This window comes from Rhamphochromis longiceps, linkage group LG23, assembly GCF_057381845.1.
Source record: "Rhamphochromis longiceps isolate RC_006_pf linkage group LG23, R_longiceps_female_GT1.1, whole genome shotgun sequence".
Taxonomy (NCBI): Eukaryota; Metazoa; Chordata; class Actinopteri; order Cichliformes; family Cichlidae; genus Rhamphochromis; species Rhamphochromis longiceps.
In genome coordinates this window covers 10722030-10745987 of record NC_140578.1, presented here as the reverse complement: position 1 = coordinate 10745987, position 23958 = coordinate 10722030, and the positions used below count along the sequence as shown (strand labels likewise).

The 23958-nt window shown below is 40.3% G+C and overlaps 1 protein-coding gene across 2 annotated transcripts; it reads left to right on the top strand.

The window, feature by feature from the left end:
• Positions 1-435: 435 nt before the first annotated feature.
• On the top strand, positions 436-12183 carry LOC146641337 (sterile alpha motif domain-containing protein 9-like). Of its 2 annotated transcripts, none has more exons than XM_085399337.1 (4): positions 436-568; positions 5019-5745; positions 5884-6166; positions 7808-12183. In XM_085399337.1, exons 2-4 carry the CDS (start codon positions 5029-5031, stop codon positions 11431-11433), a joined length of 4626 nt encoding a protein of 1541 aa, XP_085255463.1. In that variant the 5' UTR covers positions 436-568; positions 5019-5028; the 3' UTR covers positions 11434-12183. The 2 variants fall into 2 exon arrangements, with proteins under 2 accessions (XP_085255463.1, XP_085255462.1); XM_085399336.1 differs by having other exon boundaries at positions 5881-6166.
• The last annotated feature ends 11775 nt before the right edge of the window (positions 12184-23958 follow it).

Genomic DNA, 23958 nt, shown 5'->3' with positions numbered 1-23958 from the left:
TAATAATTGGGAACAGTGCATTTTGAGGTGTTTTTTTTTTCTTTTTTGCAAAAACGTAGATATCATTGGGAGATTTGTTTAATGCAATTTGAATTGTGCTCTAATGGCTGATGACTTGAAAATTATACAGACTGCCATTTGTATCAACTATATTATTTACATAATAATTTGGAACGCAGTGTGTTTTCAGGCTAAGATTTAAGACTTTTCAGCCATTAATATCTACGCATGCTCACAGATTTGACACATTTACAAATCTGGTTACACACAAACGGATTTCAATATGTACACATTTATTTCCACGCAGACCAAAATGCGCACACACATTGCTAAAACAAAACCATGTTAAACCACCTGTGGGTGGGTGCGACTATGATTTGAAACTGCACCTCACATGACTTCCTGTGAAAGGAAGCTCTTTCACGCAGACGCTTTGACCATTTGAAGGAAAACAGAATGTAGGCTACATAGTACCTCCGTTATAATGACCGTGCACCTATATTTGTGCACACAGTAGACGCCATCATATTTCATATTCACTAAGTCGACTGCCAAAACGAAGCCTGAGGTGAGAATTTTGTTTATGATTTTTTTTCGTTTTTCTATGTTCCTGTAAATCGGATAAATGTTTAAGTAGAGGCAAAGAGAATCATTCAAGAATGAGTTAGTAGATATGATTGTGGAAAATTTTAATGTTTAGAAATTGTTAAAAGTATCGTTTTTAATGTGAGCGTAGACGAACTTGCAAAGTTTCTTATATTAGATTCTAAAGGAAAGTCTTTAAACACACTGAAACGGTAATTCAACACCGAAATATTGTTCACTCGGGGAGTTTTTCAATACCAAGTAGGCTACATTTAGTCATTTGTATATGCAAACTTGGTGCAAATAAGTTCGAACTTGCCCAGTTCACTTTCAGTTTCCGAGAACACAGCTCAGCTACAGTGTGTTTTTTCTTTACTCACTACCCTTTTACAATGGCTGCTCGATAAATCTAATTCCCAGGGGTTTTTCTTTGCTTGCTTGCTTGTTTTTATTTTTAAAAATGTATTCTACGGACTTTGGCAAAACAATTTGGGAAGATTTCAGTTTACTCTAGACTGACTTGTGCATTAATTTACATTGTCAACTTAGAACTGGTTAACAACTGGAAACTACTATACTGAAATAGGTTTCTGATGTAGAAACTATATTTTAATTCTAAAGCTGCCAACTACAATTATATGAATTTCATCTGTAGATCTAAAGAACACCTCCATATCTTTAGTCTTATTCGTGACCTTTATTATTTGTCTTCCAACATCCAGATATTTATGTGATGTGTTTCATAGTGTCAAGCATAATACTGTTGAGCAACAGCAGTCACTACATGACTGAAAGACAGGCTTCACCTGTTTTAATAACGACATTCATGCATGCAGCTCATTCTGCTTGTTCAACACAAAGCGTTCAGATTTGAAAATGATTTTATTTTTACCTTTTACAATTCTGAATATTACAATACACAGTCTGTATTTATGATACATTTCAAGAAGTATTAAAAAAATACATAATTTAATCCCGTGGTGTTCAGTGACTTTTACAGAAAGGCAAGCAGAGAGGATCCTTCAACATCCATATCTTCACCTTTCTGTATTCATTCCTGGCTGAAGAATAATTAAATAATATTACTTGTACTACTTGTATTGTTAAATAAATATACTGTATTGCAAAAAAAAAATTGCTATTAGAAATGAGGAGTGGTGGAGGATTTTTTTTAGAACCATTCCTTTTTGTAAAAGAAGCAATAAAACACTTTGAAAACGCCCCACTACATATGAAACTGTATAACTGGAAAATTATAAATAAATGAACAAAAAGTAAAATACTCTGCACAAAATTTTTTTTTTTATTATATAGACCGATATTACTGCTAGATGTTTACGTTTGAACCCATTTTAAATACTGAATTCTGTTTAATGTCCAGCATCATATTCTGTATAACCATGTTTGTAAAATATATTGATAACAAAAACATGACAAGTGAATTAAAAGATTTGCGCAGTTTGTGAAATGGTTAACTGCTAACAGGGAACAGGTTTATTCATAATGAGCTTGATTCATTGCTGGTCCAAAAATGCTGAATATGCTCTTGCTTTTCTCCCTGGATTAAAAAATCTTTAATGTTAGTTTTAATCAAATCTGAGTTGTTGTTTTTTTAAACTAGTATAACACATTTCTACATTGGGGAACTAAGGTTCAAACTTGCAAAGAAAAGCGTCTGGACTTCTTTAAGTTTGATAAGGTGGGGCCAGGTTTCACAATGAACTCACCCGAAACTCTGGCTGATTGGGACCCACACCCAGTCTCACACCTTGGCTCAGGCGATTAGAGGATCATCAGGGGGTCCTTTTGTCCCTCTGTGGGGGGTCACTCCCACTAGGTTTATATCTGGGACTCTCCACCATTTGACCTTAGAACTGAAGAAGCTTCTCGGATGAGAGGTGAAACGTCTTCAAGTAACTTAAAGAAGTCCAGACGCTTTTCTTTGCAAGCTCCGTTGACTACAATGACCTGGATGACTGAGAACCTTCACAGACATAAGGTTCAAACTAAATATTCAATTAAAAATATACCGACAGCTCCAGTAAGACATTAAAGTAAAAAAAACCAAATCCATTTATGAAGTTTAACTTTAATCTCAGCCAAGTACACTCAAGTGTGCTTGTTGAAAATACTCCCTTAAGTCGGACTTCCAATCTAAAAAGTCCAAGAAGCCCCTACAACTCCAACATTACAATCCAAGATAAAACTCACTAAATGAGCCATATGCTGAGCACTTCTTTTTTTTGGGTTGTATGGAAGCCCCAAACGCAATTTCATTGTTCTTGACAATGACAATAAATAAATAAATACTAAAATACTAAATACTGACCAGACTATTGTTGGGTGTTATTATCACACAGTTGGAATTTCAACTCAGTTTTTAAGCTGTCTTTAAAGGGACTGGAGAGACAAGAATGCCACACCCAAGCAGTAAATACTTTTACTATGAGACACCGGGGGGAGGGGATGCTTCCCTCTAACAAACACGCCATATTTATAGCCTTGTTTTCTTGCAGGTATTAGAACCCCCCCACAAATTCTCTCTGTCTGTTAGTGTCAGTGTGTATAATTCTACTATCAATGCATATCTTTGTAGTATAAAAGATAAAACATAAATGTGCGGTAAAAATGATGAAATAGATAAGATAAGCCGACCCTGAACCACTGAAAAGGCACAGTATTTATACTGGTACACAACAGGACAGAAGGGTACAACACTCAGTGGAGGGTATGGTTTTCATGTGGTAGTTAAACCTTGCTTTTCCAGCTTTACTGTTGGAACATTATCAACTCGAGTGATGGCACATCCAGCTCCAACCTTGGACTTCTGAGGCAAATAGACAGCATTACTGCAGCATCGTATTACCTCCTGTTCCTGTTTCAATGCACTGTGGTCTTCTTGTCGTTTAATTTGTGGGGCTTGATTAATTGCAAACTTTTGCACAGAGACAAATTTCATAGTGTACAACCCAAATTCCAGAAAAGTTGAGACATCCTTTAAATTTTAACAAAATGAAAACTAAGACTTTCAAATCATATGAGCCAATATTTTATTCACACCAGAACATAGATAAAATAACATGTTTAAACTGAGAAATTTCCTAATTTTATGCTTCCTACAGATGGTTGAAAAAGCAAGAAAGTTAAAAAGATTCAGTTGGAAGAACATTTAGCAAGTAATTGAAATTAATTGATATCAGGTCTGTAATGTGATTAGCTATAAAAGGAATGTCTTGGAGAGGCAGAGTCTCTCAGAATTAAAGATGGGCAGAGACTCTCCCCAGAGAGTGTGTAAAAAGATTGTGGAATACTTCAGAAACAATGTTCCTCAAAATCAAATGGCAAAGGCTTGGCAACTTATATCATCTACACTGCACAACATCATTTGTGTTGTCAGATTTGTGCAGCAGCTAGTTGGGCATCACCACACACTTTTGTGCGGTTTTATCAGTTGGACGTTACAGCCCCCCTTGGCTCAAACTGTCCTTTCTGCTGGGTCTACCACTCACTAAGGATGTGGTGGTCCAATTCTGGTTCGGTGGCTGCTCTGCTCTGCGTGTATATATGTCCCATACTTATGTGTTGTACCGAGTGAATCGACTGAAAGGGAACGAATAGTTATGTCTATAACTTCTGTTCCCTGAAGGAGAGGAACGAGATACAACACAAGGTGGCCCCACTGAGCAGTTTGGCTCGGTGAAGAGCGGCTATCGAACTGAGGGATGACTGTGATGACAGCAGCTATATGTGCAGGCGAAGCCGTGTGCGTGTCATCACACGTCATCTGCCTTAAAGGCGTGAATAAAGGTTTCTTCAGCCAGGACACGCGAGAGCGTGATATCCCATACTTATGTGCTGAACCTCGTTCCTCTCCTTCAGGGAACAGAAGTTATAGACATAACTATTCGTTTGTTTGTACCTTCTCTCTTCAAGCCTCCGCTGTCTCACACTCTCCCTCTTTCTCCTCCTGTGTCCCTCACCTCTACATCCATCAGTCTGGCTGACAAGCCAGCCAGGACCAGGCTAATCAGCTGATCTCTGGATTAAAGAACACCTGCATTGTGTAGCTGCTGCACTGAGGTCCAATTCCTCAATAAAAGTAACAGTTCCATGGCAACAAGGAGAACAAAAACTCTCTCAACCCACATGTTTAAGAGAAAGCTATTAAAACAAACTAACATTCTAAATAATATGTAAAGACAAAGTAAAAAAGAATAGCCAGTGCACACATTAATATTTGCCATTTAATTATTATTAGTTATCTGATAGCCACATCAGCCATTTTTTATTATTATTATTAACGTAGCAGCTAGTAGATTGTACTTGGATAAAAGATAAATAATTGCTGCAGGCTGGAACGGGTGGAATATTGAGCCATGAAGGAGTGAAATATGGACACATAGAGATGATGTGGTTTTTTTTCTCAAATTTAGGTGATCCAAAATGAACCAGTCAACAACAAGAAAACCACCTCTGATTGAAAAATGGACCACAGAGGATGTTCACCAGTGGCTGACGACAGAGGTCAAAGTTCAACAGAGTTGTGCAGACAGATTTACTGAAGAGGAAGTGTCGGGGGCATGTTTAGTTTCCTTCAATAAAACAGACATTTTGGACTTCGGAATAAAACACGGTCCTGCTGTGAAAATCACAGCTTATCTGGAAAGTCTGAAAAAAGAATGTAAGCATCAATCAGAGTTCCCAAAATATGTGGAAAAATGGACCAAAGAGCAGGTGAGCCAGTGGTTAGTGCAGCATGTGAATGTATACAGTAAATATGCAGAACGACTCCAAGAGGAAGATGTGTCTGGAGATTGCCTTGTTTGCTTCAGGAAGCAGGATTTAGTGGATCTAAATGTAAAAGGTGGTCCTGCTGTAAGAATTTTTTCAGCACTCAAACAACTGAACCAGAAACCGGAGCCAACTCTGCAACCTATTACAGACCAAAAAGAAGCTGCCAAACCCACTGAACCAGGAAATGCTCAGGCCAAAGAAATAAACCGTCCAGAATCATATGAAAACACTGAATCCAAAAGAGATGGGATAGTGGAAAAAGACTCCAAACAGATTCAGTTACCATTTGATAAAACTTCAGGGAAAAAAGAAATTCAACAACCAAAGCCACAGAACACAGGGGTCTGGAACAAAGGAACTGTTGTGGTAAAGTTTCTGTTATTATTTATACACCACACTACATCAAATATTATATACATATTAATATAGCTTTATACAAATGAAAATGAAAAAATAAAAATCAATAAAGCTGTTGGATTCTTAAATATTGCTTTCTTCCAGCAGACCACAGTGTCACCCGATGCATCCAGGATTACTGTGGAGATCAAGAACATCCTTGATGACCTTTTGAAAGTGGATCTTAAAACATTTATTTTTCATTTAAGATTACACACTGATTCCAAACGTAAACCTATTTGTCAGAGTAAACTGGAGGATAAGGACAGCAGGGACATAGCTACATTAATGACTGACCACTATGGAAGTGATGAAGCTCCACAGGTCGCAATACAAACTCTAAAAGAGATAAATCAGCTGAAACTTGCCCGTCAGCTGGAAGAAAGAATAAGTAAGTATGAATCAACTAACTTTTCAATTCATGGTTATGTAGTGGCTGAAGCCTGTTCCGAGTAAGAATTTATTCAAATAATAAAATGTGCAACTTAGGTATAAGCTATAAATTCCTGAGAGCTTTGGGATGTGGTTTAGAGTATAACCAACCGCATTCCTGTAGTACTATACGACGGCATAGGGATGTTTGATATAACAATATATGTCGGATGACTGTATGAAAATGTCTACCGTTTCATATTACGCTATCGTTTGTTTTGTGGTGTCGCAAAATAAACTAGTTATTCAGCCTGTCTGGGAAAGTAGTCTCATCATTCTTGACCGCCTGTCTAGGTTTGTAATTTGTCAGTGCCTGTACTCCCTGTCACATTCGCTTGGTATTTCCTGTCTCACAGAGGTGTCCCTGGATTCTCTCTGCATAAGTGCATTTTGCAGCCTTTATTCCTTTGTTAGAGTGCAGTCCTGGCCCTGCAAGGAGCACTCTGATCCCCTGTCCTGAAAGCCACATCTCAGGCTGTCAGCTGTGAGCGCACCTATGTGGTCATCCAGGATTTCTGGTTGTCTGTTAAGTCCAGCAATGTAGCAATCAGAATTATTGTCTGAAGGCCAAAATAAATTCAGAACAGATTTATTTTCCCAAGTTGACCCAATCTTTGGTGCTGTTATTGAGTCATCAGTGTTTTTGATTAAAAACTGATGGCTGCTTAATGTTGTCCTACTTTCTATTCACACTTTGCTCCTAGATACGTTTCCACTGCAGGTCTATTTTAAGTTCCAAATATGGGTGAAACACTCGCATTTACATGGTGACAACTGAGCACTACAGAGCTGCGCATTAAAAGGAAACTTTAAAGCAAATAATTTGTCTTATTTTTAATAATAAAATTATTCAAATTACTCATTGAATTGTTGTAGCCCCAGTTTAAATTACCATAGAAAGCACTTGTCAGGACATACTTGTATTCTATATACTGGAAAATTCAAAGTTTTGAGTGACAGATATCGTTAATTTTTATTTCTCTTATGATTTTATGAAAATCACAATAATATATAAAATACATCAAGCTGAACCGTTCACCTTCAGAGTGATCCTGTTTATGCTTTCTTTTGGGTCTGCGCTTGCAGGTCCTGCTGGTTCAGAGACTTACCACCTCTTACCGCCAACTTCAAAGAAAACGCTTTCCCTGCAGCCTTTTATTCAGTGAATACAAGCACCACCCATTGTAAAAATAAAAAAAATAAAAACCTGTGGTGCATCATAAAATTAAGGCACTGTGTGTGTGTGAATGTGCGAGCGTGTGTGTGTAACTTCCTGCTGATCACAAAGGGCCATCTCCCCTCATCCTGTATATGGATTAATTCCTTTAAAGGTTCACCATACACAAGCATAGGTGAGGCCATAAAGGGCAGGAAGAAAACATCCTTACTAAAAAAGGACACCTAGAACCTCACATGCAATGTGCCTGCAGTTAAACACTTGTAGCTATTGCATCCCCCACCTAGAGACAGTGGAGGAACAGAAAAATATCTAAACATGCCATTTAGGACAAGGTTTACAAATTTAAGTACCACAATGGCAAGATTTAACATACACTCTAACACTTTCTTTTTACTTTGATTTATTTTTCTGTTCATACAGGTCGGCTGATGCAGATGACTCTATCAAAAGAATCTGTGAGGAAAGAAGCAAACCAGGGAGAAAAGCTGAAGACTTTGTTAAGTTGTGGTGGAAACTCACTTGATAACTATGACAAATTTGTTGTTGTTGTAAACAAGAGCAATCCAGAACAACTACATTATCTTCAGTTTCTGACAAAGTTGAAACTGTTCTGCGTGTTAGACTTTGACCACAGTTCTGCTGCCTCAGGTGGATTGTGTCACTCATACAGAGAGTCAAGGGTGGCCAACCTGCATACACCACCACAATTTCAAGGACAGACTGAGTCAGTGATAAAGAACCTCAACCTCTACAAACAGACCAGCTGGGTATTCTGTAATGGCCGGCATGACTTGAACAGTGACTCAAACTTGGCGCTGGATTATAAGAACTGGCTCAGGAAATCCTGTAAAGATGTAGAACAGTTAGTTTCATTCATCTGCAACCCTGAAGTTCTCCTCCGTGGAAGATATCTGATCATCTTTCTCCTACTTTCACCTGTGGACACTGAGAAAGACCCAGTCTTTGATATCTACAAGTCATTCATAAAGCACACTGAGGAGGAAAACATCATCAGCGTATGTGAGTCTCAGAGCACATATCTGAAATGGAGGGAGCTGATCAAGGAGAAGTGTGACTTTGACATTGAGCATCTGTCCATAAATGAACTAACCCTGAGTGAGATCAATGGCACCATAATGGCGATGGGACCATTCAGTCAGTCATCTGTACGGCTGCTTCCCTCTTCTGGTTCCAGTACTGTTGTCCTAACACGGAAGGATGAAGATTTATTGACAGCTCTAGATGTTTTGTGTACGAACCAATGTGAAAGCGTATATGATGAAAACAGTTCAGAGTTTCATGAATTTAGAATCAGTGTTGAAGAAGAATTCTACAGAGGTGGCAAAGTGAAATGGTGGAACTTCTACTTCTGTGACAAAGACAAAGAGAAGCCATTTATCAAGAGAGACAAGTATGAGAATGTGATGAAGCTGATCAGATCTCAGTGGAGAGCTTCAAACGACATGTGTGTTCTGCTCAACCTGTTTCACCATCCTGGCTGTGGCGGCACCACCTTAGCAATGCATGTGATGTGGGACCTCCGTCATGAATTCAGATGTGCCGCGCTGAAAGACAACTCCATGCCCAAAACAGAAGTTGCCATCCAAGTTATTAAACTAATGAAACTTGAAAGTGAGAAACCGTCTCCAGTTCTGCTCTTAGTCGATGATTCAAAAGAAACTGAGAAACCTTATGACCTTGTGAACTGCATACATAAAGCTGCAGTAGATGAACACTTAAATATATGTTTGGGTGATTCGCCAAACTGCAAAGTTATCATGCTTAACTGCGTTCGTTCCCATAGTCCAAAGCAGCAATACAGACAGCACAATCAAACACAGAATCAGTTTATAACTGCTTCTTTGACCCCACAAGAGCAGAAAGATTTTGAAAAGAAACTCAAAGAGCTTGAAGAAACTCATGACAAACCTGAAAACTTTTACAGTTTCATGATCATGAAGAACAATTTTGACCAAAAATACATAGATGACCTTGCTCATAACACATTGGAGAATTTTGATTTCAGCAAAAAGGACTCCCAGCTGTTTGCCTTTCTAGCGTTACTGAACACTTACGTGGAAGAATCAGACATCTCTCTCTCTCTCTCTCGGGATTTTTTGGGGATGGAATTAATTCGCTGGACAAATTACACTGTTTTGGAAAAAATGAATCAGTATTCAAACCTTCTCATCATAGACAGGATTGAAGAATTGGGTTTATACGCAGGACTCCGGATACTTCATCAGACCATTGCATCTGCCTGTCTGGCTGAGTTGGAGAGAAGCTGCTACAAGAAAGTCAATGAAATTACTATGCAGATGCTTCATTATGATCTGTTCTTCAGTGCTAGATCCATTAAAGACCGACTGATGCTCTCAATTCAACGAATGTTGATTGAAAGGCAACATAAGAAAGATGGAGATGGGAGAGAACTATTTTCTCCTCTCGTACACAAAATCCATAACCAGCAGGGGAGACAAACCGTCCAAGAAATCTTTGTGAAAGCCTCATCCAGATTTGTGACAAGTGCATCTATTCCTCAGGCACTGGCGAGATATTTGTACATCAATGAGCGTGACTACCCAGAGGCTCTGAAGTGGGCAGAAAAAGCCAAAGACATTAAAAAAAATCCTTACACCTTTGACACAATTGGACAAATTTACAAAAGCAATTTAAAGTATAACATGGACAAAGAAAAGCAGGAGAAATCACACAACCCTGAAGACCTGCAGACAAACATTAAAATAGCCATCAATGGTATGAAAGCTTTCCAAAGAGCCCAAGAGCTGGCAGAGCTTGCAGACGAACCACAAGAAGAAACAGCTGATGATAACTCAGAGGACTACCCCAGAAAGTCATATAATGTTTATGGCTATGTGAGCATGCTAGAAATTGCTTTCGTTGTCTTTGACATACTGAGTAAGTTGCCTTTCTTTGGGGAACACGACCCCATTAAGAAAATGTACCTCCAGAGCTTTCTTAGAGGAAAAATTAGGATGACAAGTGTTCACAAAGAGGACAATGAGATCAACAACAGATTTGTTGAGATCATCAACGAACACGAGGGATTTCTTGTCAAACTAAAATCTGAAGTCAAAGAGATATTTGATTTTCTTGACTGTTACTTTGCCTACATAAAAGTGAACTCTGAATTTGATGCATTGAATCATAGAACAGTCTCTGAACATTTTAAGAAGTATGTGCAGCTTTTCTGTACAACACCAGAAGAAATGAAGAAAGAAAAAGAAAACAAGTCCAACCTCAATTTGAAATTGGATATTGAGGAACGCAAAGTGTTTCTTGAAAAGAACCAAGCAGACACTTTCTCAGGAATTCTTCAACATTTGGACAAACCTGCCAAAGAGATGGAGAAGATCACAGAATGCTACGCATTTCTGCACAAAGCTGTCAGCCAAAAACACAACATACAAATAAAAATTAATTACATCGTATCAAACATTGTTCTTTGTCATCTGAAACCAAAATCGAAACATGTCAAGAGTTATGGAGACCTTTCTGCTCTCCTTTCAAAAATTCTGCAAGATATAGGACTATATCATCGTCTCCCAGACGCTTATTACTTGGCTCTGCTGTTATTCTGGCCAAGTCCTACTGAGGAAAACACAGAAATCGGGAAATATGTCACAGCCATTCGAAAGTCCTCCCACAAACGCCTGTCCAGGTTATTGCACAATAGAAGCACCATTGCTTACTTTTATTTAACTAAAGAGGAAGGACTAAAGAGGCTTGTCTCCAAACCCACACTAGATGAGAGCTTTCTGCCAAAGATTTCTCGTGATACCTTGGCACAACTTTGGAGGAACGGAGACATATTTAAGGAAAAGGCAATCATCAGTCGCCTACACAGGGTCAGTGGAACCATTGAGCAAGGCGAGGTGTATGCAAACTATGGTACACAGAAGATTCCGGTGCGTCCAGCTCGCATAAGTGGAATCAGAAGTGGCTTCAGCACAGAAAAAGTGTCTTTCTACCTTGGATTTGCCATTAACGGACCAATTGCATATGATATTAAGTATGAAAACTAGGAAGGAGACATTAAAAATGCAACAAGTGAGCCAAGAAACTGAAATGAAATAGGGTTAGCTGCAATTGGTTACTGTTAAAAATTTACTTGTAAAAGAACATGTAGGAAGAGACAGTAAGAAAAACTGTAAAAGTAAACTTGCACTGCTGCAACACATTCATGGACTATCCATATATATTTGTATATAAATTTAGTCTGTTTATTTAATTCAGTGCTTTTCAGATAGTTTTGGTTCTGGTGTGGAATATTGAGTGGTCTCTCGGAACAGCATGTTGTAATTATGTAAGAAATATAAAGTTTTTTGTTCCCTTTCATTTGAAAAACATTGTAATTGTAATCAGATAAGATGACTGATGGGAGCAATCTGCTTTGGGGTTTTTTTTTGGCACAGTTATCTGACTGTTGTAAAAATGTGTAGAGATTTATATTATTGATAAATATTTTCTAAGCTCTGAGTAATAAAATAGAAAAATGTGTAAATTTTGTTTAAAGGTAAACAAAAAACAAGTCTTATCTGTCATCATCATAACTTAGGAGGTCTTTATCAAAATGTGAACATCTTTTTTAATGGATATATGCACTTGAATTTGGCCATCTGTCTTTGCAGTAATAAATGTTAGGATGTTCCTCCTGACGCCCAAAGAAATGAAATTTCTGTTTTTAACATTTGCATCCAGCAGAATTCCTGGACTTACATTCAGAGCTCATAGTGTTTGTATAATTTTGTCCTCCTAAAATGCGGAAAATCTTTGCTTCTGACATGATCCATTTTTACGTTTCAGATGTTGGTATATAAAGTTTGGTTCACAAAACATATTCTGACTCTGATTTAAAAAAAATTGCTCCCCCTTCAACCAGAACATATTGTATTTCTCATTCTGCATCCATTCAAAACAGCATCAACAAATTTAAGTGAAAAAATGCTCAAAGGCGTATAAATGATGACACTGGACACAGCGCGTTCGGGTGATGTTTACCAACTTTAATAGTAACCCGGAAGTTCCCCCACACACAGCCTTATGGGAACAGTAGTCTACCGCTACACCTCCTCCTTTTAGCTAAAGACATACTGCATAACAACTCAAACAGCTCACAAGAACAGAAATGCGGAGCATTATCAAACGTGAAAATTATACACATCCCTCATTTGTTCACTTACATTTAAACGAAACACATTATTGTAAACATCTCTAACAGCCTAACCCATCTTTGAATAGGGCATGAATGGATAACTTCAGAGAATTACACATCCAGTCTTTCAGGAGGTCTCGCCACTCGACCAGATCTGGTAATAGTCCCTGTTGGTCTGAGGTGGCTCCTATTTCTCCTCAGAAAACCCCTGTCTGTCTCTACCACATAAGATCTGGGAGCACTGGCAGGTCCAACTACTGCTCCAGTAGTTCCTTCAGTGGTAATCCACACTTTCTGTCCTGACGATAGTTCCGGAAGCGGTCTGACTCTGTGTCTGCAGTTGTAGTGTTTTGCCTGCTCACGCCTCCCCTCTTCATCTTTTTTGCGAAAAGCCTGTAGGTCAGGCCACTTTGGCACCAGCTTTGCCACAACTTGTGGCAGCGAGGTATGCAGGTGTCTCCCCATAAGCAACTGCGCCGGCGAGAGCCAATGTTCCAGTGGGGTGGCCCTGTACACCAGCAGTGCTCTGTTGTAGTTACAGTCCTTTTTCCACAAGTCTTTAATGGTACGAACAGCGCATTCTGCCTCCCCGTTGGCTTGGGGGTACCTAGAGCTGCTCGTTTCATGTGTGAACTGGTACTCTTTGGCAAAGTGCTTGAACTGTTCTGATGAAAATTGCGGCCCGTTATGCGATACCACAGTCTCGGCAACTCCATGTCTTGCAAAGGCCTCTTTTATAGCATTAATCGTGACCTCTGCAGTTGTGTGTCTCAGTTCAGCTATCTCAATATACCTTGAGAAAAAAATCAATAATCAGCAGGAAGTGTTTCTTTGACCACTCGAACAGATCCATGCCGACTTTTTTCCATGGGCGGTTGGGAACAGGAGTTGCCAGCATTGGTTCACGGCACTGTAACCTATGTTTTTGACATGTTTCGCACCTGTCTACCATCTGACGTATTTGAGTTGAGATGCCCGGCCACCACACCGACTCTTTTGCTCTGGCCCTGCATTTTGAAACGCCCTGGTGGCCTTCATGCAAACGTGACAAAACCTTTCTACACAGGTCATCCATTTCCTGCGCCAACTTAATCTCCTCCAGCCTTTTATCTGTGGCTGGGAGATGGGAAACTACACAGTCCACAAAAACCTCCACCTCCTTTTCCAGCTGAATATCCCCAGCAGAAGGAGGCCCCGCCAGCAGTGCTCGTGAGAGGGCATCAGCAGTGACGAGGTTCTTCCCTGGAACATGGACAATGGTGAAAGTAAAGCGCAGCAGCCTGAGGCGGAATCTCAGGATGCGTGGAGGCAGGTCGTCCAGGCCTCTTGTGCTCAGAAGAGGGACCAGGGGTTTGTGATCTGAGATTAGAGTGAACTGTAGGCCCATGAGGTAAGATGACAGTCATTCACATGCCCACGTTACAGCGAGCGCCTCCTTTTCTATCTGCGCGTAGCATTTCTCGGTGTCTGTGAGACCTTGAGATATATGTGACTGGTCGCCAGGAGTTGTCAGACTGTTTCTGAGTGAGAACAGCCCTGATACCGTATGGCGATGTATCTGCAGCAACTCGTGTATCTGCTGGGTTGGAGTTCTGAGCGAGCACTTCTGGAGAGCTTAATATCCCTTTTAGTCTCCTAAACGCTGTTTCCTGTGGCTCCGCCCACATCCACCCGTTTCTGTCTTTTAGCAGTTCCTTTAATTGTGTGGTGATTGTGGCTAGTTGTGGCATAAACTTGGCAAAATAGTTGGCCATGCCCATGAGACGGCGCACATCTTCCACACTCTGAGGCTGCGGCAGCTGCTGGATTGCTGTTACCTTGTTGGGATCAGCCTCAATGCCTTTTGCTGACACTTTGTGTCCCACAAAGATTATTTGACTTTTAGCAAACTCACACTTCTCATTCAGAGTGAGACCCTCCTTCTGAAACTTTTGGAGCACAAAGTGCAACCTCTGGTTGTGCTCCTGCCTGCCATATACAAGCACATTGTCGGCGTGACAAATCACCCCTTCAAAATCTTCCAGCATCTGTGACATTCGCCTTTGGAAATGTTCCGGCGCCGATGCAATGCCAAAAGGAAGGCGGTTGAACTGAAACCTTCCAAAAGGCGTGATGAAGGTAGTGAGTGGCCTTGACTCTGGCGTGAGCGGAATTTGCCAGAATCCAGACCGGGCGTCGAGCTTTGTGAACACTTTAGCGTCTTTCATCATCGCTAGTGTTTGATCTACTGCTGGGAGGATGTGCCTTTCTCTTTTGACTACTGTGTTCAGGGGTGTGAGGTCCGCACATATTCTGGGGGGCTTTCCTGCTGGTCTGGGGATCGCTACCTTGCCTGAACACCACTCTGTAGACTCAGTGACTTTGGAGATAACACCCATTTCTTCCATTCTGTGCAGCTCTTTTCTCACTGCATCTCTGAGGGGAAAGAGGAACGCGTCTTGGGGCAGATAGGGCTATTGGTACAGCTCAATTGGAGGTTGTTAACTGAACACCACTCAGTCAGTCTGTTGACCTCATCTCTGTAGTCCGACTCATACCCCCTTGAGATGAGTCCAACCACTGTGGTGTCATCCGCGAACTTTATAATGGTGTTTGAGAGATGGGTAAGGGAGCAGTCGGATGTGTAGAGCGTAAACAGGAGGGGACTCAAAACACATCCTTATGGAGACCCGGTGCTGAGTGTGATGGTGCTGGACCGGTGGGGGCCGAGTCTGACAGACTGTGGTCTATTTGTCAGGAAGTCCTTGATCCAGAGGCAAATGGGGGTGGAGAGTCCCAGGTGAGACAGTTTCTGGACCAGGATCTCCGGGATGATATGATTGAATGCTGAGCTGAAGTCCAGAAAGAGCATTCTCACATAGCTTCCTCGGTGCTCCAGGTGACTCAGCGCAGTGTGGAGCGCTATGGTGATAGCGTCCTCGGTGGAACAATTTGTCCTGTAGGCAAATTGGTGGGGGTCCAGAGTGGGAGGCAGACCGGCCCTGATGTGCTGACAGACCAGTCTCTCAAAGCACTTCATCACTACAGGCGTAAGTGCAACAGGCCTGTAGTCATTTGGGCTGGCCACAGCTGTCTTCTTGGCGATGGGGATGATGGTGGAGGTTTTGAGGCAGGGCGGGACGGTGTTTGATGACAAGGAAAGGTTGAAGATTTTTGTGAAGACTCCGGTCAGTTCGTCAGCACATGCTCTGAGAACCTTTCCATGTATTCCATCAGGACCTGCCGCCTTCCTGGGATTCACTGACCTTAGAACACACCTCACTTGATGCTCCCTGAGTGTTAGTGTGCCAGTGCTGGGGGCGGGTGGAAGTGGTGTGGCAGCTGAGGGCCTGGTCATCTCAAAGCGGGCGAAGAAACAGTTTAGATCCTCAGCCAGTGAGGCATCAGTCCTAGATGTTGCCTGGTTATTGCTTCTGTAGTTGGTAATGTGATTGATCCCCTGCCACATTTTTCTGGGGTCGTTGTCAGCAAAATGATCTTCAATCCTCCTCCTATAGGCAGCCTTAGCTTTCCTGATGCCTCTACTCAGGTCTGCCCTGGCCGCCCTATACGCAGCCCTGTCCCCTGACTTGAAGGCAGTGTTGCGGCTTTTTAGGAGGGATTGCACTTCGCTATTCATCCAGGGTTTTTGATTTGGAAACACCCTGACCCTTTTGTTGACAGTGACATTGTCAACACAGTTCCTGATGTACGAGAGTACAGTACATTTGCACAATAACTGAAACCAGCCCACTGAATGAACAATGAGCTGTGAGGTCAGTTCCTTAAACATATATATGAAAATTGTCATGATCATAGATCAACAACCACTGATCAATGGCCATGAGTACCATTCACAGAGAGTTGGGGGATGGCTGCAATCACAACACCTTGGAATTTGTTGAGAAGGTGAGAGACGTCATTATGGAGGCAGATGAAACAATGGTCTCATACGATGTCACATCCAGTGATGGGAATAACGGCGTTACTTTTTTCAGTAACAAGTAATCTAATTACTATTTCTATCGTCACAACGCAGTTACCATTACTAACAAGAAAATGCAGGGAGGATGCGTTACTATTTTTCAGCACACAGACAGTTGAAGCTGTCTTCAGCTTACCAGGAGCTATGGTGCAAAACAATCGTGCTGCTGATTGGCTGAGAAAAACTAAAGTAGTTGTGGTAAACCAATCACATGACCAATGTAAGATGACGTAGTAACAAGATGCTATATACCAGTTTTTAAATTGTGTTGAAAGGCCACATAAAACCAGAGTCATGATAAAAATAAAAATAAAGTTTTTTCCTGAATACTATCATCACGTTTACTGTCTAAGAACAGCAGTAGCAAGCACTCTCTTACGACCAAAACAAAAACAAAACAAAACAAAAAACACCCCTTTTCTTATTTGTGGAAAAATGTATCATGTGGACCAATCAAAAATTATATGGCAACATGGGGCATTTGGTTGCTTAGGAAGAGGGGAACGTTTTAGGAGTGATGGCAGTGAGAAAGCGAAAGAGAGCGGGTTTTGAGATATGAGAGATTTGTGACGTTTAGCGTGTTTGGAGTGTACAGTTAGTGTGTAGTTAGTGTTTAGTGTAGTGGATAGTTTTGTTTTGTGTATCAGAACAATGATGTGACTGCTGAATGTCACAGGTGCTGCCAAAAAGCCACCAAAGGCAGATTGCAGTGTTAATACTAAGTCCAGGTGGAAAACCGGAGGAGTGATACACCTCCTGTTGTCAGGCCTGCAGGTATCAAGCTAGTGATGTTCTCCTCAGTCTTAGAGTGGACAGAAATGAATTTTTGGAGACGCACAAATAATTAAATATATAGGGCTTGCATGATAAAGATGAGAGGGCTTTGTTTGCAGAAATGCAGCAGAAGATGAATAGTTTGAGCAGGGGGGTGAAATCATGTGAAACTATGGCTCATGTGAAACTGTGGGTGTAGACAATGTATGAAGAGAGGTGCCAGAAATTGTCCATATGTATCTGCACTGTGACCACTCTCTGACCTGGCCTTAAGTAGGAAATAAGGAGGAGGAAAGAAACAGGGAAATTTGACATTTTTCATGTCTGAGAATAGCAGGAGGAATTTGGAGCCAGGATATATGTAGGTAAGAGACAAGACAGCTGCACATGTCAATGGTCATGGGATGGAGTATATGGATTCGATGATTACAGTCACATGTGGGGGGTCAGATCAAAGTGTTTAAATGTATTGTGTGACTTAGAGTATAAATCTAACAGGCTGAAGGAGCACCCTTCAGATTTGCAGGAGGCTTTGCGTTGTGCACATCTCCCCATGCGCATGGGTAAATAAAAAGGAACATGGGAAGTAAAGTATTCTGTCTCGAGTCGTGTGTGTCCTACCAGGTCAGAATCAAAGGATCGGGAGTGACAAAAAACAGTCACTTCAAAGGCATTACATTTCTTCACGTCAATATACGGGCTGACATGTGCTGCAAGTGGCCCCCGGGTGCGAGTTTATGACCCCTGGTCAGTGTAGAGGATGGAAATCAACCAAGATAGCTGTGAAACATCTGCTGACATCTGGTTAAATTCAGTTGTGTACATCCACAAAGAGCAGCAGGTCAGCTGATCACAGCCTGTACACTAAGAAAATTTACTGGAGCTCTCAACAGAAATGACCATGACCTGTAATTCTTTTCCTCACAATGAGCCAATACAACTGATCTTAGTTTTCCCCAAGACTGGATGAGGTTAGTGATGTAAGGTTCAAATTTCAGAAACCTTTGATTAATTCCCTTTATATAACATAAACATGAGAACATTTGTGTTTAAATTTGCTCTGTAATATATTTTTACAAAGTGTTGCGTTCTCTCGCTGTGTATGTGCTGTCCTCCGTTTCAGGCATGAATGAACACAAATATAAAGACAACACTGCCTCCCTGTGGAGAGATTGCATCCTAGGCAAGACCATGGCTCTTTTTTTTTGTTCAAGAGCTTTAAATCTAATGGAAGTGTGTGCGTTTAGAAACTAGAAAGAGACTGTTCGCAGTCACAGTTTCTTTTAGCTTAAATATGATCACTTTACATGCTATGAAAAATAATTAGTGTCCTACAGCCATATGATGATATTGAATTACAGTATGTGTAAACACTGATCTGCTGTCCTGCTCTCTCTGATTGCAGGAAGAATTTAAAGACAGAAAGTGTGCGTGACTTGTGCCACTGCTCTTCAGCTGAACTCACCATCTATCCACTGTAACTGACCATACTCACACTAGTGCTGACTCTGGGTGATCAAGGTAAGTATAATGATGTTTTTATCACTGTAACTTTTTTTATTACATAATGTGTTTTACACTGTTGCATGTACGTGTTGCATTTTACACCATTTCACAGACGATGAATGAGGATGGATCTGTTTAACTGGCATTTTCTTTTCTTCTTGTCGTTAACTCAGGGAAAATCTTTGATGGTCATGAGGCTAAATCCCACAGCAAGCCATACACAGTGCTTCAAGAGAGAAAAATGAAAAAGAAAAATGAAGAAGATGAAAAAAGTTTTGTGGTGTTTTCCTTCTGAATGAGAATTTTGTGACGACTGCTGCCCACTCAGGCTGTGGACCAATGATGCCACAAAGTGTGATGGTCCTGACCTAATTTATCATACATAATAAAATCAACCATGACGCACTGAAATGTTCAAAATGCATGAAAAAATATGTGTCGTGTTGATGTCAACTATTATGGCTGATAGATTTGTTTTGTGGATACAACTGTGTCACAGAAACAGTAATCTGTAATCATGGGAGTTTTTCACATATATTTTTGTCATTTCAGGTCTTATTCAGTCTAAATAGGAGCTCACGGTGTACATTTGAGTGATGAAGTTCACTTATGTGGCATAAGCATTTCCACATAAACACTTCAATGCGACTTCTTTTGTGAACACAGTGAAAATCCATCACAGCTAAAATAGATGTTGATTTGCCATTAATATTTTTCTTTTATTATCATATAAAATATTTTTATTTAGCCATAATGCTAATAATAACATCCACATGTCCATCCACTTTCTAAGCCACTTATCCAGTTCAAGGCTGTGGGAGGACTGGAGCTGATCTCAGCTGACAGCTGTGTGTGTCTGGAGGAATGCAGGGAGATAAGAACTGTCTCCAGCTCTTCTTACACATGATACTGAGACAAAAATTTTTTTAAAAACTGTGATTATTAGATACAGAACCATGATTAATATGTGGTTTTACTGATGGTTTACACAGTTGCACAAAACCTAAAACTGATAAAAAAATATAACACAACATATTGAACATAAATATTTACCAGTTACCATAACTTATATGTGGTTTCACTAAGGGTTAATTATGTTCTCTAACATATCGAGACTATCTCTCCATTCGGTTATGTCACAGCCGGGCCGACCTGGGCAAAAGTGTCGAAATGCAGACCACACACGGAGGCACAAGTGAGCATGAGAAACAGAACTCTTTTTACAAGAACAACTAATAACGATTCAGACTGTGAGTACACAAGTAACTATGAACAACACGAAACACTTGGGCAACTAGAATAATTCAGTGGCAGGGGGCAATGTTCAAGGGCCTTGGAACAGGTGATCCAGCAAGGTGTCACAGGGAACTAGAACGACAGGAGGACAGAGTTAAAAGCGGTGTCCAAGGAGCCATGACGAAAATGTATAAACGGATCTTGTCTTACTTGGCAGGTTGAGGCTTATACGCACGAGAGGGGGAAAGAGGTGAACCGGCGCTGATTCCAGGTGGTGGGCTACATGGGTGCTGTAACAGATGGGCAGCCAGGTGCGCTGAGCTGTCTTGTACCGACCAGCGTCCAGATGATGGTGAGTTTGGCCAGCAGAGGTAATGACTATGGGTTGAAAGCACAAGATTAATCTCTCTAAGAACAAAAATACTCTTTCGCAGTCAGCTCTGTGATCACCAGCACTAACTGTAGTTAAACTGAAGCTTGGCGGAGAGTAGTGGCGAGTGCTGGTCTTAAGTATGTACGGCCCAATTGCCAGCAGGTGTGGAGATGCACAGAGACTATTATAGGATGAACTTGAGGATCTTAAAGGGGCCTATAAATAAAATGTATTATTATTATAATTATTACATATGGAATATGTAACCTGTCATGGTCCGGGTGAGCGTGGCGTTTTTCCACAGAGTCTCTGTTTCCATCCCTGGTTTACTCACAACTTTCTTAAACTTAATGGCAATAAAACAGAATTTATTTTAATAGACACCAAATCAAAACTGACTAAAGCTCCAACCACAAATAGTACAAAGTGGGCCATTTATATGGATACACCGTAATAACATGGGAATGGTTGGTGATATTAAAGTCCTGTTTGTGGCACATTAGTATACGTGAGGGGGCAAACTCCTCAAGATGGGTGGTGACCATGGTGGCCATTTAGAAGTCGGCCATCTTGGATACAACTTTTGTTTTTTCAATAGGAAGAGGATCATGTGACACATCAAACTTATTGGTAATGTCACAAGAAAAACAATGGTGTGCTTGGTTTCAACGTGACTTTATTCTTTCATGAGTTATTTACAAGTTTCTCTTTGTTCACAGCCATTGACATGTCGAAGAGGTTAACACATGAGGAGCGGATCGAAATTGTGTTGATATCTGGTGAACGCAGTAACAGGGTGCCAGGGTGCCAGGTCCGAGCATTCCTAGATGAAAAGTTTCCTGGAAAGTGGATTGGTCGTAGTGGGCCAGTTGAATGGCCCCCAAGGTCTCCCGATCTGATCCCCTTAGACTTTTATCTTTGGGGTCATCTGAAGGCAATTGTCTATGGTATGAAGATACGAGATGTGCAGCACCTGAAACTACGGATACTGGATGCCTGTGCTGGCATTTCTCCTGTGGTGTTGCTATCAGTGTGTGAAGAGTGGGAGAAGAGGGTTGCATTGACAATCCAACACAATGGGCAGCACATTGAACACATTTTATAAGTGTGTGTGAGAGCGTTTCAGTAATAATGTCCCTTACGGCACCTCATACATTTCAATCTTATTGACAAAACAAAGGCAGAGTGTAGAGTCTGCAAGAAAAGGATATCATATAGAGCCGGCTCCTCAAACAACATGCACAGGCACCTGAGAACTGTCCACCCATCAGTGCAATGGGAAAATAAAACACGGTCAGTTGAGTGTGATATTAATATTTCTAAATGCCAACTTTCCCTTAATTAAAGATCTGGGCGTTCTTTTTTTTTCTTTTTGTTTTCCATATTTTAATTTATATTTAATTGTGTTGTGGTTTGCAGTGTTTTGTGTTGTTTCACTTTAAATTTGTTTAAAAGGAAAAAGCTGAAATTTAAATATTTAAAAGTTGAAATGTGAATAGTTGGTTTTTGTATTATATGATTTATTTATTACGTTTTATGTGGAGTCAATAAATAAAAATATATTTACGGTGGCCCCTACAGACAAAGCATGTACAAACTTCAAAATACGTACAAAAGACAACAGAAGTGCTCCAGGATGCTAGGCGCAGTGTTGAGCTTTTGTTACCTAGTGGCTACACAAGCCAGGAAGTACCAATGACTGGATTTGGTGTGTGGTAGTAACAGGTAAACAACCCTTTTTTTTTTTTTATTATTTGAATATATATGAGTGCTTGTATATAAATACACAAACAATACACATATGCTTTCAATTGTGTAATTTAAGTGATCTAGGTAGCTCTGTTTTGGAAGTTCAGTTAACGCTAGAAATGTGTTTTGGAATTTGTACGTGTTTTGTCTCTAGGGGCCACCGCATATATTTATATATAAACATATATAAATAAAACCACTTTTTTTACATTAGTAATTCCTTTTGTGCATAATTTTATATTATTGTTAATAATAAATTAATTAAAGCAACAAAACAACCTGAAGAGCCCGTTCAGAGCCGAAAGAGCCGGTTCTCTAAAAAGAGCCGGAAATCCCATCACTACAGCCTAGGCGGAGTAGTCGAACGCAGATCCACTGAGCGCTCAACACAGACAGCATCGTCAGAAGAAAAGTTGATAAAATAAATAAAAATTTTTGTATTGTTCGATACATATGCGTACCGAACCGAAAGCACTTTATCGTATCAATATCGATACGAGTATTGTTGCACCCCTAATATATATATGTATATACCGTTTTATATACAATTTTACTTAAAGTCACTAATGATCTTTTGCTCCCAGTTTATTCAACTTAAATCATTCCGCTCTTGTCTATTGCCAGTCACTTCTGGTGTACCCTAAGTTTCAGTCTTAGGCCCTCTTCTCTTCATATTATACATCCTCCCTCTTGATACCATTTTTTCAGTAAATTTGATCTTCACTTTCACTGTTTTGCCGATGACATCCAGTTATAGCTCTCCTGCAGGCCTGATACCTCCCTCCCACCTTCTTCTCTTACAGAATGCTTATCTAAATTAAAATCCTGGTTCAGTGCTAATTTTGAAGCTCAGTGAGGTTTAAACTGAAATCCTTATTGGCACTAAATCCAACCTACTGAAGGCAAATCATTTCACTCTCACTACTGAAAACCCCACAGTTCTCTCTTCACCTCAGGTTCAGAGGTGTAAAGGTCCGTTTTTGTTTATTGGTATAAGTTGTATACTTATGAGTAGTGTCCAGTAGAAGGCTCTGTCGCTTAGTTAGCGACAAGCTGCACTTCCAGCTCAGACCGGAAAATCAAAGACTTGTGGTGTACATGTGCCAGAATGCAGCTCTCAATGACAAAGATGAAAGAAACTGCTTCATCCTCAAGACTCTTAGCTAAATAGCTTATTTACTCAAGAGTAAAATGTTCTTTAACCATCTCTGTCACCATTTCCCTCTCATCACTACTTGTTTGGCACTTAGAAAATGACACCCCTGCTACTGGCTTATTTGCTCATCAAACATGCTAAATGTACAGTTGCTGTATTTCCAAGACATTCGCGTGCAACACTCAAAGATTAAAAAAAATGACGACAAGAGATTATTTTCAAATAAAATAACTTTTCAGTAAATTACATTTGATTAACTATAGATTTATATCGCCAGCTGATCAGAGTTTTTTAATCAGATATTGGATCTGTACATGATCTGTTCCTAAAGTTATACTTCTGTTTCATGTTGTTACACATTTTGCAGAACAAATAAATACAGTAATACTTTTGAGTTTCATGTATCTACAGTTTCTCCATGCTTGGATGAGTGCAGCTGGGCAGTAGTTACTGGTTGTGGCTTACTCTGATGAACACGTCAACCCAACATGTGCCAGGCAGATGTGATAGGAGATATACTGTTAGATCCATATATATTTGGACACTAACACAAGTTTTGTTTTTTAATTGTTCACTGAAACATATTCCAATTATAGTTATATGGACATGGATATGATGTGTAGACTCTCAGCTTTCA